General features: G+C 40.7%; 1 protein-coding gene, 1 long non-coding RNA gene and 1 pseudogene across 9 annotated transcripts in view; 1 reads left to right on the forward strand and 2 right to left on the reverse strand.

Moving 5' to 3' along the window:
- Positions 1-14,403, forward strand: part of VPS13B (vacuolar protein sorting 13 homolog B) — an 802,268-nt gene that overhangs the window by 751,781 nt on the left and 36,084 nt on the right. For all 8 annotated transcript variants that reach the window (XM_049700204.1, XM_033438214.2, XM_049700207.1 and 5 more), the window contains 5 exons: positions 853-1,041; positions 3,675-3,821; positions 6,064-6,347; positions 9,920-10,047; positions 10,245-10,444. In XM_049700204.1, the coding sequence (XP_049556161.1) occupies positions 853-1,041; positions 3,675-3,821; positions 6,064-6,347; positions 9,920-10,047; positions 10,245-10,444 (948 nt within the window). The remainder of the gene's footprint in view (positions 1-852; positions 1,042-3,674; positions 3,822-6,063; positions 6,348-9,919; positions 10,048-10,244; positions 10,445-14,403) is intronic.
- On the reverse strand, positions 3,522-3,629 carry LOC117203514 (uncharacterized; annotated as a pseudogene).
- LOC125961613 (uncharacterized) lies at positions 9,434-13,538 on the reverse strand. Its single transcript, XR_007472509.1, has 2 exons — positions 12,654-13,538; positions 9,434-10,465 (listed from the first exon to the last, which is right to left on the reverse strand). It is a non-coding gene; the product is annotated as an uncharacterized LOC125961613 (long non-coding RNA).

The raw sequence follows: 14,403 nt of genomic DNA on the forward strand, positions 1-14,403 counted from the left end.
GTATAGGATGTTTGACAAGTATTAGGATTTGCCTGCTCAGGATATGTTAAGAATATAGAGCCATATTCTGTGCTAACCCACCCCCTAGATATTTTTGTGGTTCTTACAGAAACTCTCAGAGATGTGCAAGATGGATAAGAAGTAAAGATTTCTGAACAGCTATTTTTGTCAAGGCCCCTTTTCCTTTATAAGTGGACTTGCCTGTCCATAATCATGGATGCCCCCCGTTAGTGATAACAGCATAGAATCATTAATAACAAGGGAAGAAAAACTTAATTGTAAAACAGAATTTCATAGGAAGATTTTATATTCCATTACAGGAGAACTTTCTTGATAAGGCTAGCCCAGTTCAAGAAGGCACATAAATCTGTAAGAAAATAGAGTACAAGGAATTTCTAAATAAAATGTTTTCCTGATAGGGAATAATTTGAGAGTCCTTTTTTTTTGAACTCCAGTTTATAAGCATCTTTACTCAATTGCATTTTTCCTTTTTTTTTTTTTAAGTAATCATATGATGTTACCTTAAGGAATTGGGATGTTGACCTACATGTACGTAGTGTTGCATATTATTCTTTTTCAAATGAAATGAAACCTTCAGTTTTTAAGCCTTTGGTATATAGGGTAGTCACAGTTTAGATTGATGTTTTTTTTCCCTCCTTCAATAAATATGAATTCCATTGTGATTCAGAGAAAGCACTGGGAACTAAAATAAAATGTATGTTGCCATTACCAAAAAAAAGGGATTTAGTTGCCTAAGTAGACCTATTACATAATATAAAAAATTCCTACGAATTGAGGTAAAAATATCAAAGTTAAGAAAAATACTTTATAATTGAGGCATTACTTTTCCAGGAAGCTTTTCAAATTGGAATATACTGGGCAAATACAAACACTGTGCACAAGTCAGTAGCAATTAAACTGGTCCATAACCTGACATCTCCAAAGTGGAAAGATGGAGGTAATGGTGAAGTTGTGTCATTGGACGAAGAAGGGTTTGTTGCTGCCGAAATAAGACTTGGTGCTTTCCCAGGACATCAGAAGGTAAGATCAAAGTCGATAAAAGTCTGTGTGGCTCAGGGGATAGCATGCCATCCCTTCAACCTGTTTAAAATGAGTCTACCCTTTTCTTTTTTAATCCCTTTTTGGTATTACTTGTTCCAAACAATTTTTAACAGTGTAACGTGATTTCTTAGACCTCTGTTTTACAGTCGTTTTTTTTTTCCTTTGCTAGTGATAAAAGCTGTGTCACATAGTTTATCCAATAACCTCTCTATTCCAGAACACTCAGCAGTCACTTGATTTATTGTATGTAGGGGAAAAAAGTGAACTTATTCCCAAATATCCACAAGTTGTACTTGGCCTCCTTGTTTTAGAGCAGGAGGTAGAGCTGCTAACATTCTGAGTATTGAGTGAAAGGACAAAGGCTCCTGCAGCAAAGGTTATATTTCTGGAAAGGGCATCCTGAGCAAAATGATGTGGAGTTGTATTATTGAACAGCGGACTGGTACTCATGTTTATGAAGATGAATACAAAAAAAATGAAAAAAATAGTTATTTAACTAAATATAAGTGGTATGTGCTTTTCAACATGAATCTTTTCTAAAGTAGTATATGAAAACCAGTTAAGCTGAATAATATAGTAACAAATCACATTAAACTGTATGTATGAAGTAAGTATCATAGTGTACCATGTAGGAATCTCATGCTGTACTTAATGATATCTTCGTTATTTTAGCTGTCCCAAATCTGAAAAAGAAAGGATGCTTCATCAGAGTAGTATAATTCAGAATGACCTTTCTCTGGGAACAAGCTAGATTTTGACAGGCATCTTCAAAGAGCCTCCTGAGAAAAGTTAGGGTCATTTGGTGACTTTTTAAAAATAAATTTCTCTGATACAAAGTAGTAGGTCTTCAGTATTCAAGGCTGGTATCCATTTCCTCAAAGTTGTCTGGGCAACACATGTTTATGCTCTGCCGGCCAAAATACTGTAACACGGGTGTAAATGGCAAAGAGCTGTAAGCGTGAATCACTGAAAGTTGAATAGTTGTAAGTTGAGAACTACCATCAAAACCTGGAAAAAAAGTTATGATATACAGTCAGACACCCAGTACTCCAGCACCTCACAAAGTGGCCACAGCAAGTGCGAATAAATGTTAGTGAAGGAATGAATGAACTGTTGGAAAATATAATATTATTATATTTATATCTCATTATTCTCTAGTAGTGATTCTCAAACTTTTTAGCCTTTGGACCCCTTTACACTCTTAAAAGATACCGAGGACCTCCAAAAAACCTTTTGTTTATGTGGCTTATATCTATTTGATAATTATCAAATTAGAAATTAAAACAGAAAATTTTAAACACAAGAATTCACAAACATACATTTCATTAGCCATAAGCATGATGACATCATATGTCATATAGCCTCTGGAAAACTCCACTGTATGCTCATGTGAAAATTAGAGTGAAAAAGACAAATAGCATCTTATTATTATTTTAAAATTAGTTTTGACCTTGGGGCCCCCTGAAAGAATCTCAAAGACCAACTCCTCCAAGGGTTCTCAGACCACACTCTGAGAACTTTCTTGACGTTACCACTTGCTAGATGGATATCTTTAGGCAAGTAATACCTTCTCTGAGCATCAGTTCCTCATACAATGTGATAGGACAATGAGATGATACACACCGTGGTTAAGAGCAGCACCAGGGAACCAGTCTGCATGGTTTCTAATTCCAACCCTTAGACCCTCTTTATCTTTGTGACCTTGGGCAAGTTGCTTACCTCTTTGTGCCTCATTTTTTCTCTTCTGTAAAATGGGGATAATATAGTAGCTACCCCATGTGGGTGTAGTGAGCATTCTGTGAATTAATATGCATAAAGTACTTTCAACAGGTGGAGCACAAGAAGGCAATATATGAAGGTCAGCTGTTACTATTTTCTTCAACATTGTCATCATTATTTAAGTTCTCAGAACTCCCCTTGGTCCAGGTACACATTCAGTGAGATAGCTGCTAGGGTGAGCATGAGAAGGGGAATGCTGGATTGAGTTCTTTATGTTGAAAAGGATAAGTGACATCTGTTTATGTATAAGTGCTTTATAAATAAATATTTTGTGAGGGAAAAATTGGTTTAATAACTTGAAAACAAGTCTCTGTCACTATACAATAGCAGGAAAAGTAGGCGGTTTGCTAAAGCACCCTGTTGAAGAGTAAATAGTGACCCTTTTTAGGGACCAAGACAATTTTGAGACTGAAAGGGAACTCTACTAAATCCTCTGGAACAGAAGATAAAATTGATACTGTCCTGTGCAAACCAATGGATAAAATGACTTTTAAAAATAATCAAGAGGTTTTTGTATGCCATATGATTTTTTCCCCCTTTGGAAGCATCCACTTAAGTATCAGATTTAATTTGAATTTATGTATTATGTTCTGTTGTTTAGAAGTTGTTAATATTTTCATTAATTGATGAAATACATGATTGGTGAGTCAAAATACTCTAAAGATGGGGCAGAATAAACAAAAAAACAGTGGTTAGATGCCACGAAGTAGGTGGCAGTGCCTTAACTGTATGCGCCTCTCCCATCCTTGTCAAGGGGAGTGCTAACCTTCTCTCCTTTCATACAACACCCATATAATATTTTAAAAATTACTCTTTCCTCAATTGTCCTGCAGTTATGCCAGTTCTGCATTTCCTCCATGGTACAGCAAGGCATACAAATTATTCAGGTTGAAGACAAGACTACAATAATCAATAATACGCCGTATCAGATATTTTATAAACCACAGTTATCTATCGCCAGACCCCACTCTGGAAAGGAGGTAAGCAATTCAAAGATGATTGTTTTGTCTAAGTTTTCATAAATCAATAATAATTATTATCAACTTTTTTTTAACCTGGAACAAATCAAAAGCTAACACTGAATATAGGTAAAGATTCGTTGATTTTTGCTTTCATTAAAACCATGGATGCTGGTCTTCCCCGGTGGCGGAGTGGTTGAGAGTCCGCCTGCCGATGCAGGGGACACGGGTTCGTGCCCCGGTCTGGGAAGATCCCACATGCCGCGGAGCGGCTGGGCCCGTGAGCCATGGCCGCTGAGCCTGCGCCTCCGGAGCCTGTGCTCCGCAGCGGGAGAGGCCACAACAGTGAGAGGCCCGCGTACCGCAAAAAAAAAAACCACACACACACACACAAAAACAAAAAACAACCATGGATGCCATGGTGAGCACTTCCAAGGTATTTAATGAGGAGACATCCTACCAAGCTGGAGATCCGGACCCACTGGCAGCTGGGTGCTGCCGGCCCCGTCTGCCCCCGAGGCTGCAGCGCTCTCTGCCAGAGCTCACTAACACAAGGCCCCGCCAGCAGGAAGCGGGCCTGAGGACTGGCTCAGAGGCTCCTGGAAAAGAACATCTGCCTCGCAGGCCACCGTGCCTGGAGGAGCCCTGTGTGAAGAAGGCTCAGCCCCAACGGAGCCCCAGATCTGGGAGCGCTGAGCTCTGTGTCCACGAGGAGAGGAAATGTGAAAATGTACCAGCTCGTTTATGTTAACGTCTCTATGGCAGAATACGCGGCAAATGAATCCAATATTCAATTCTTTATACAGTTCAGATGAACAGTTTTATTTTAAGAGAGTAAGGAGATATTTTAAAAGGATTTGAAAACAGAATATGCTAAGTGGTATCTATTGTTTTACGCTATTGAAACCATCATATAGAAAAGTATTATTTTTCTTTACTTTCATCTGAATTTATTGTTAGCCCTTACTTTCAGCTCCTAAAAATTACATTAGAGCAATACAGTAGGATGAAAGTCTTATTCTTCTAAGCCTACAGTGCATTATAGTATTTATAAAAATGTCAGAGTAATAGAATTTCATCTTGGTTCGTTGAAGTATTGATAGAATAAATAGGTGACCAGAAGTACCCTGGTGGGAAGTAGAGGTCAACAGTAATTGCATTGTAGGCGAGGATTTGAGGGAAGATCCAGCATGAGCCCTGATAATTTTCCTGCTTCTCCCCACCCTAGGGCTTCCTGAGGCATTGGGTCAGGGTTTTCGACACTGACACTTCCTCATCTGAAGAGGGGCATAATTTTGCATTCCTTGCAGGTTTTGGGTGAAGGTTAAATGAGGTAATATGAGTAAAAAGGCTGGGCACTCAGGAAAGGAGAATTGCCAGCAGTCACCTCAATACCAGCATCACAATGTGCTCCTTGAGAGAAGGGGAAGGCCCGCATCCTTTCTGCAGCTGAGGGGGCCCCCTTTTTCAACCCCGACCCTGCTTCGGGCAGGTGTTGGAATTGTTTAAAGACATGGTAATCCCTACCCTCTCAGGGAGACTGTCTGGGACAGTGGGAGAAACAGCCCAAGAGCGAAGGAGGAAGCCTGGCTGCTGGCTAGGCTTTGCCACACACTGGCTTTGTGATGCTGGACAAATCATCTGCACTCTGGGAAGCAGCTTCCTCAGCTGTGAAAGAGGAGGGCCAAATAAATTATCTCTAAAGGTCCTTTTTATGTCTACAATCCTGAGACTCTCTAATGTGCCAGAAACCATGTGGAATTCCAACAGAGGGTTGGAGATCAGAGTTTCCTGCTCCCTCAGGATGAGCCTTCAAAAAAATTTGTCTTCTGAGCCCCCAGTTTACCCTTCTGTATCTCATTCAGATCTCTTCTGCCCAAGGTCCCCCGGGGTGCCACCCTTTCAGTCCAGCCACACCTCTCTAGGAGGACTCCCTCCCAACAAACAACACTTGTACCACATGGCATGGCTTTTCTTTGCAGTACCTGGGGGTATTGAGAACTTTGCATCACCTTTGAAGTCACACCAGTTTTATCATGTTTCATTATGCCTAGAAAAGCCAACCCTGTTCTTCCTGCTCCTTGTAATTGTCTCATTAGAGCTTTCTCATGGGAACAGGATTTCTAATATTCCCATGTCCCCCACCTGGCCACCTCCTGAGAATATATGTTATGGTTTCTCAGAAGCTGTGCTTTAAAAAGTGTAACTTCTCTGTATGACTGTAGTAACTGTGCTCTCTCTGCATTGTCTTTTCTTTCTTCAGTATTTTCATGTTCCAGACAGTGCTACTTTCAGCATTTGCCCAGGTGGCGAGCAGCCTGCTGTGAAATCCAGCTCCCTTCCTTGCTGGGACTTAATGCCTGATATCAGTCAGTCAGCGCTGGATGCATCCCTGCTTCAGAAACAGATCTTGCTGGCCTTCTCTCCTGCCGCAGTTGCCGACAGCTCACAGTGCTGGAGCCTGCCAGCTCTAGTTAGACAAGAGTTTCCCAGACAGAGTGTGTCAGTGCCCTTCGGGAACTATAGGGAAAATGGATTCTGTACCAGGTATTTTACATTTATGTGAATGTCCTTCTTTGCTTCATCCAGGTGCTGGGAGAAATAGGAGAATATTTGCAGTGCTCACCACATGTAAAATCAGGTTTTGCTTTTATTTTTCATGGCTTCTAGATTTTGTATACAACTGGGCAAATGTTATGATCACACATGGGTTGTCCCAGTGTACTACTGATGAGATTTCTCCCTTATGCAGCTTCTACTAGGGGGAAATGTGATGTTTGTACCGTAGAATAGCAGAAATCTATCATAATGAAAAGATCACCTTCTTTTATGGCTTCTTAGCCTCTGTCAAGTGATAAGAAATAAGAGTTAAAATATGAGAGAGTCAAGTTGGAAAACCTTTTCTTTTCCCATATTTTACTTTTACTTCAAAATGGAATTTTTCTCAAGTCATTAAGAGAGATAACTTAGATAAACACAAGTCACAGAAGACTCTGTTCTGTGGTTGTTCCTGCACGCAAGTTACTCCAATTACCAATTACCAATTATGCAAATAGCAACCACAGAATCAAGCCAGAGACATGTAATGGTTTGTTCATACCGGACTTTTATTTTGCGGTCGTTTTGCATGCAATATGTCCTTTCTGTAGCTGTCAGGAATAACTTATTTATGGTATATATAAAAAGTACAAAAGAAAACATATTGTAACCTTATGAGAGGTACCTTTTTTCGTGATTATGAATTTATAGACTTTATTTGAGATTTTAGCCATCTTAACTTTGATGTATATAGAGATTTCTAGTAGTAATATTTTAAAAGATAACTTCCTGACTCGAGTTATCCTTAATATTAAGGCTCTGTTCCCTACACACATCCCTTCTTTCACAACACTCACAAACATCCATGATTTTATAAACACTTTTCACCCCTAACTCAAGAGGAATGTTTGTCCTTATGTTCTGGTTGGAGGAGTTAAGTGTAGTGAGTTTTTTTATTTTTAATTAAAACAAACTTGGGACTTCGGTGCAGTGGTTAAGAATCCGCCTGCCAATGCAGGGGACGCGGGTTCGAGCCCTGGTTCGGAAAGATCCCACATGCCGCGGAGCAACTAAGCCCGTGCACCACAACTACTGAGTCTGCGCTCTAGAGCCCACGAGCCACAACTACTGAGCCCGTGTGCCACAACTACTGAGGCTGCGCTCTAGAGCTCACGAGCCACAACTACTGAGCCCACGTGCCACAGCTACTGAAGCCCGCGCGCCTAGAGCCTGTGCTCCGGAACAAGAGAAGCCACCATAATGAGAAGCCCGCGCACCGCAAAGAAGAGTAGCCCCCGCTTGCTGCAACTAGAGAAGGCCCGTGTGCAGCAACGAAGACCCAATGCAGCCAGAAATAAATAATAAATAAATAAATTTATTAAAAAAAAACTTATTGTTTCCAAAGCGGGGTGGGGGGAGGGATAAATTAGCAGGCTGGGAATTAACATACGCACACTACTATGTATAAAATAGATAACCAGCAAGAACCTACTGTATAGCACAGGGAACTATACTCACCGTTATGTAATAACCTATAAGGGAAAAGAATCTGAAAAGAATATATGTATATAACTGAATTGCTGTGCTGTACACCTGAAACTTACACAATATTGTAAATCAACCATACTTCAAAAAAAAATTTTTTTAACATCTTTATTGGAGTATAATTGCTTTTCAGTGGTGTGTTAGTTTCTGCTTTATAACAAAGTGAATCAGTTATACATATACATATGTTCCCATATCTCTTCCCTCTTGCGTCTCCCTCCCTCCCACCCTCCCTATCCCACCCCTCTAGGTGGTCACAAAGCACTGAGCTGATCTCCCTGTGCTATGCGGCTGCTTCCCACTAGCCATCTATTTTACATTTGGTAATGTATATATGTCCATGCCACTCTCTCACTTCGTCCCAGCTTACCCTTCTCCCTCCCCATATCCTCAAGTCCATTCTCTAGTAAGTGTTATTTTGAGATAATCGTAGATTCACATACAGGTACAGGAAATAATACAGAGAGGTCCCATGTATCCCTTACCCAGTTCCCCTATCTTGCAAAACTCAACTATAATATCACAACTGGGATATTGGCGTTGATACAATCAACATATAGAACATTTCCATCAATTAAGTGTGGTAAGTTTAATAAGGAAGTATTTTTGAAAGCAATGTGAACCTATGTATAGAAAACAAAACTTATTTTTAAAACTGAGAGACAAAATGTAAAATAAAACACTTAAAATTAAGTTTAAAATTCTAAGATTTTATTAATATAATTTAAATCCTCATCTGTACATATTAAGCTAGATATTACATTGGAAGTGCCGTATTTCAGTCTTGGCCCCAGCTCTTGGCTATCGGCAGAGCATTCTCTGTGGTTGGCTTGCCCAGCTCTTCCACAGGTAGGCTGGGAGAAGGACTTTGGTGCTAATGCAGAGACTGACGCTCAGAGAGTGTTCCATCTCCTCTCCTCCAGTCCAGCAGTGCATATGTCATGGTGTTAGTTAATCATTAATATGATTTCCCCAAATACTAATCGACAGTTCACCTTGACATTTCAGACAAATATACAGGCTTTGGGAAGAACTCACACTGGCGAGCAGAATAGGTAATGAATGGGAAATCCTTCAGTGTGTCATTGACCCCTTATAATAAGTGGAAACTGAGGGCCACATTTGGCAAATATCTGATTTCTTTGATTAATTTCAACAATCGGCCCACAGAATTTAAGCTTCAGGGAGAATTTTTTTCCTGCTTTGTTATGAAATACTTTTTGGTAGTCTCTAGGTCTAAATTGGAGCCTTTCTCTCTGTCCATTGTAGAGGTCAGCCTACGGCCACACAGCAGTTTCTCTGAGGCCAAATAGTAAATACAGCTTTGCTCTTCGTAGATCCTGTAAAGCATGATGATTGGCAAAAATTGACAACAAACATTGAGCATACCTACCTTTAGAATTAAAAAAGAGCAAGTACCCAGATTCTCTAGTCGTCCTTCTAGAAGCACATCAACTCCTCCTTTGCCAAAATTTACCAAGCACTTTTGAGGAGGAAAAGCTAGCACAAGGATACCTGTAATTCCCTCCGAGTGGTAGGAGTTATGAGGGTTTTATTTTATTTATATTTTTAACTTAATTTTATTTTTTTAATTTTTATTTTATATTGGAGTATAGTTGATTAACAACGTTGTGTTAGTTTCAGGTGTACAGCAAAGTGATTCAGTTATACATATTCTTTTTCAAATTCTTTTCCCATTTAGGTTGTTACGGAATTGAGCAGTTCCCTGTGCTATACAGTAGGTCTTTGTTATCTGTTTTAAATATAGTAGTGTGTATATGATCTTTCACATTTTTTTGAACATTTTATGACAAAAATGTTTACTACTGTCAGAAAAAATTAGTAAACCTATCATTAGTGTTTGGCAGGTAATAGATAAGTGGATGCCCATCCAGTCTCTGGAAAACATTTCCTCTGATGTATAAGAGAGAAGGTGTTATAGAGGTTCTGAATATTGCAGATCCAAATAAACATGTATCAGGAGAGAAAGCGTGCATTTTTTTCTAAACCATTTCTATCCTTTGATTCTGTTCTAGGGCTATAGCACTGACATATCAAGAGCACTTTGGAGTGACTTATTTAACCCTCTCAGAAGACCCTAGTCCTCGAATAATTTTCCACAACAGATGTCCAATAACACTACTTATAAAGGAAAATACTAAAGGTATATGTTATAGTATTGAATTTAAATAATACAAAACCTATATTCTTTCTGGAGGTTTTTGACTTCGTAGTTACCTGTGACCCTTAAATAAAAGTGAGCTTCTCTGAGAAGTTTCTCCTGCCCCATTACGTTTAGTATCCCCAAGTCTTTTTCTTCAAGGCCTAAGTCTGCATATGCCTTTCTTTTTTCAATTTTAGATATTCCAAAGTGTGAGGTTTATTGCAGAAGAATTCCTCCTGAGTGCTCAATTCATCATGAGCTGTATCATCAGCTTTCCAGTTATCCAGACTGCAGGACCAGAGACTTACTCCCCAGCCTCCTTTTGAGAGTAGAATTGCTGGAGGAAACGACGAGTGAGTGGAGCGACGCCATCGACATCAACAGTCAGGGAACACAGGTCAGTGAGCCGCGAGGGTTCCTGCCAAAGCCCAAAGAAACAGTCCCTTTTTAAGGTTTTGGTGGTTGTCTGTTTCTAAACATAGTTTTCTAAATGCTGAATGTCTTGTCTCTGTGTGAGGCCACATGTGTATCCACTTTTACATCTTCAATGGGCTATAAATTCTCAAACCCAAGTATGTATCTCAAAGCGTACTTTGCAACTGTTTATGAGAGGGGAGCACCAGTTAAGCAAGCCCATCTTGGGTCTAAATCCAGGTCAAAAATGAAATAAAATTGTTAACTTTCTTTACATGGAAGGTAATCTAACTGTCCAGATCTTAGGCCAATCATATTGTCAACCCTAGATTAATCACCTCTTTTGAAAATTTGCTAAGTGTAAAATATACATATTAATCCTAGTAGTGCATGAAACTTTGCAAATATAAGCACAGTTTTAAAAACCTGAACAGTTCAGATGTCCTGATTTGTCTCTGTCTTACTCTGGATGTTAGTGATAATATTTTTCTTGAAAATGGCACAGGAACCTAGCATTTCCTTTCTGCTCTACTTAAAATTTGCCATTTTTCAGTACAATTCAGTGGCATTAAATACATTCACAATGTTGTAAAACCATAACCACTATCTATTTCCAGAAATGTTTTGTCATCCTGAACAGATACTCTAAACCCGTAACTCCCCATTCTCCCCTCTCCCCAACTCCTGGTGATCTCTAATGTACTTTCTGTCTCTGAATCTGCCTACTCCAGGCATCTCATGTAAGTGGAATCATACAACATTTGTCCTTTTGTGTCTGGCTTATTTCACTTAGCATAATGTTTTCAAGGTTCATGCATGTTGTAGCATGTGTCAGAACTTCATTCCTTTTTATGGCTGAATAATATTGTGCTGAACTTTTTAAAAGTCCTTTCACATATATTAGTGCATTTGATCTTCACAACAGGCTTATGAAGTAGGTCCTACTGTAATGGTTACAGCACACATATTAAAGTTATAAATGTACTTACAGTGATAATAATGGTTATCATTTAATAAGTGCTTAATGTATGCTAGGCATTGTGCTAAGCACTTTACATTCATTCTTACTTAACCTTTGCAGCAGCCATACGAGATAGGGACCGTCACCTCCATGTTACAGAAGTGAAAACTGAGATCTCCAGAAGGAACATGGCCTAATTCCCATGTGTTACAAGGGAAGGGACTGGGATTTTATCCAGACCTGCCTGACTCCATAGCATGTGCTATGAATGCTACATCCTTACCTGGAATTCCTTAACTGCCCTCTTCCCCAGTCCTGCTGGCACATTCTGTCTCATCTCTCAAGGGATTCTCTCCCTACACCCCTGTGAAGTCTCCTGCCCACCCCCATTTAATTGCATTCACTTCTGTAAATGATTTCCTACCAAGTCAAGATTCCTGGCAGTCAGACACCTGCCTTATTCATCCACAGCCTACAGCAGAATGCCTGCCAACACAATGAGATCTGAATACATATCATACAGATAAGTGAATGACTGAATGAATGAAAGAGAAGATGAGGTTACCAAGAGAGGTCTTATAAGGGAGGAGAAGAGGGTCCCAGGCCTAACCTTGGGAAACTCCAACATGTGAGTGTCATGCAGCAACAGACTGAGAAGGATCAGGAGAGTGGCTGGGCGAGAACCTGGGCAGAAACAGGAAAGCCCCTGAGAGAGAGAGTTTACAGGATGGCAGATGGTGGGAAGAGGGCAAGCAGGGTAGCCACTGGAAGTTACAGGTTCGGAGGGAGAGGAAGTGAGGGAGTGCAGGGACGGTGAGAAGTGTTCTTTCAAGAAGCGTGGCCGTGAAGCAGATGAGATCAGTGGGGAGGAAGCCCTTTATATACTGCAGGAAAGTAGTCAGTGGAGGAGACATGAAAACAGGAGCGAGGAATTGCCAGAGAGACAAGTCCAAAGCATGGGGAGTGTAATTCTACTTGAACAGAAGGGCCACGCCCTCTTCTCTGTTGGCAGAAAAGAGTTGGGGATGGGCACAGGTGTAGGTAGAGATCTCAGGAGGGATGGACTGGGAAATGGAGTGAAGTGATACCCACTGGCCTTAAGTTTATTATGAAGTGTGGAATGAAACATCTGCTGAGAGACAGAGGGAAACGGGTGGGGGCCTGGGGAGTGTAGCTGTGGAAACAGGTGAAGGACATGGCCGGGGACAGGTGCAAGAGGGGCCCCGCTCACCTGGGAGACCTGCATTTGTGGTTCCCCAAACTACTGAGGGGTGTGATCTCCATCCGCAGTGCTCATGTGATGAACAGTGAAAATCTGCTGGGTCTGTGCAGCCTCAGAAGACGTTCCCCGTCTCAGTAATTTACAAAATAAGTATCACCAGCTTCTCAAGGGTCCCTGAACTCCCCTGCATCGGTTTGAAGATGTTTGAAACCTTGCTTATATATGTCTAGGGAATTCTTTACAATAGGCATTCTGCCTGCCAAACCTTATTTTGGGGATTCCTGTTCACTCTAAATTTCCTCAAACCTTTGTAGTCAGGGACACTTCAAAGCTGAGAGGAGGTACTGTTTCCAACACCCTTATCATCCCTGGTCCGAGGACCCAGCAAAGTCTCATGTTCCCATTAATCTTTGAGGAGCTGTGTGCCATATGTCCCGCAGACCACGGTTTACTTCCTATTCTGGAGGAAGATTTGTTTCAGGCCCTCACTGGCATCTCCTCAGTAACACACCAGGGCATATAAATCACTGGGGAGCTTGGGGAGCTGTGTCCTCTGATGAAAGGAAGCAGCCCTTCTGTAGGAGGGAGCTTGTCTTCCAGGAGCCTTTCCTCAGCCCTGGGTCACAGGCACGTGATGTGATTTCAAAGCTGACCTAAAAAAAGCAGAATTAAAAAAAAAAAAAAGCAGAATTAAAACACCATAAAATCTCCATTATGCCCCAAGGAAGAAGACTCCTTTAGCTTTTGTCAGTCACAGAGATGCCCCTGCCTTGGTCATGTAAATAAGACCGTGTCATGTTGTATAATTTTGACATGGAATATGAGAAGGAATATGCAGACAGTAACTTTATGGTTACACAAAGAAGTATTCTTTGGATCAAGAGTTAACTAGAAGACCTGAGAGCGTGTCGGCCACAAAATCATGATGGGGGTGGGTTTTCTGGGGCTGTGTCCCTGGCTCACACCTGGTTAGAAGACATCTCAGCCAGAGGCCCCGCAGTGGCAACTGGTGCTCTTATCCCTAATGACAGTGGGTGGGAGCCTGACTTCAGGGAGGAAAAATCTTCAGATTCTCAATAAGTAAGTGAACGTATGAAAAATAAGCTTATGTTGATAATTTTAAGTCATAATTTTGATCCTATCAGGGAAATACTTTAGAATCCTGTCACAGTGTATGGGATTTCAATTGCTCATAGTTCAAAACCTCATTTTCGTCAAAGTTAGGCAACCTTCTTTGGAAAAATTCAAAACAAAAAAAGGTACACAGAAAACATAGTAGTTACTTTTTTACTAATATAGACATTGAGAAACATTGCTTCAGTCGTTCAATCCGCAGGACTTCTTGAGATTAAATATGCGCCAGACATTATAACCTGGTGCTGGGACTACATAAAATACAGTGAACAAACATGGAACACAGCCCTTTCCCTGAAGGAGACCATGTGTGGAGGAGATAGATGATAAGCAAGTAATCCCATGGGTCGTTGTACTGTTGTGAACTCTGGTAACAGCTCTGCAGGAGAGGCGGGTACAGGTGTGCTGTTTATACGGCAGACTAATTTGAGAGGCCAAGGAGTGTGTCAGTGGGTAAGAGACCTGGCATCTATGCCTTAAAGGAGAAACAGGCATTAAGTATTAGACGAGAGAATGGGAGATTTTTCTTGGCAGAAAGAATAATGTGTTCAAAGCTTTGGTGCTCAGAGAGGGAACATCGGCCTTTCAGGGATCTAAATGCCAGTGTGGCCCTAGTGCCAGATGA

This window comes from Orcinus orca, chromosome 17 (assembly GCF_937001465.1).
Source record: "Orcinus orca chromosome 17, mOrcOrc1.1, whole genome shotgun sequence".
NCBI classification, from domain to species: Eukaryota; Metazoa; Chordata; class Mammalia; order Artiodactyla; family Delphinidae; genus Orcinus; species Orcinus orca.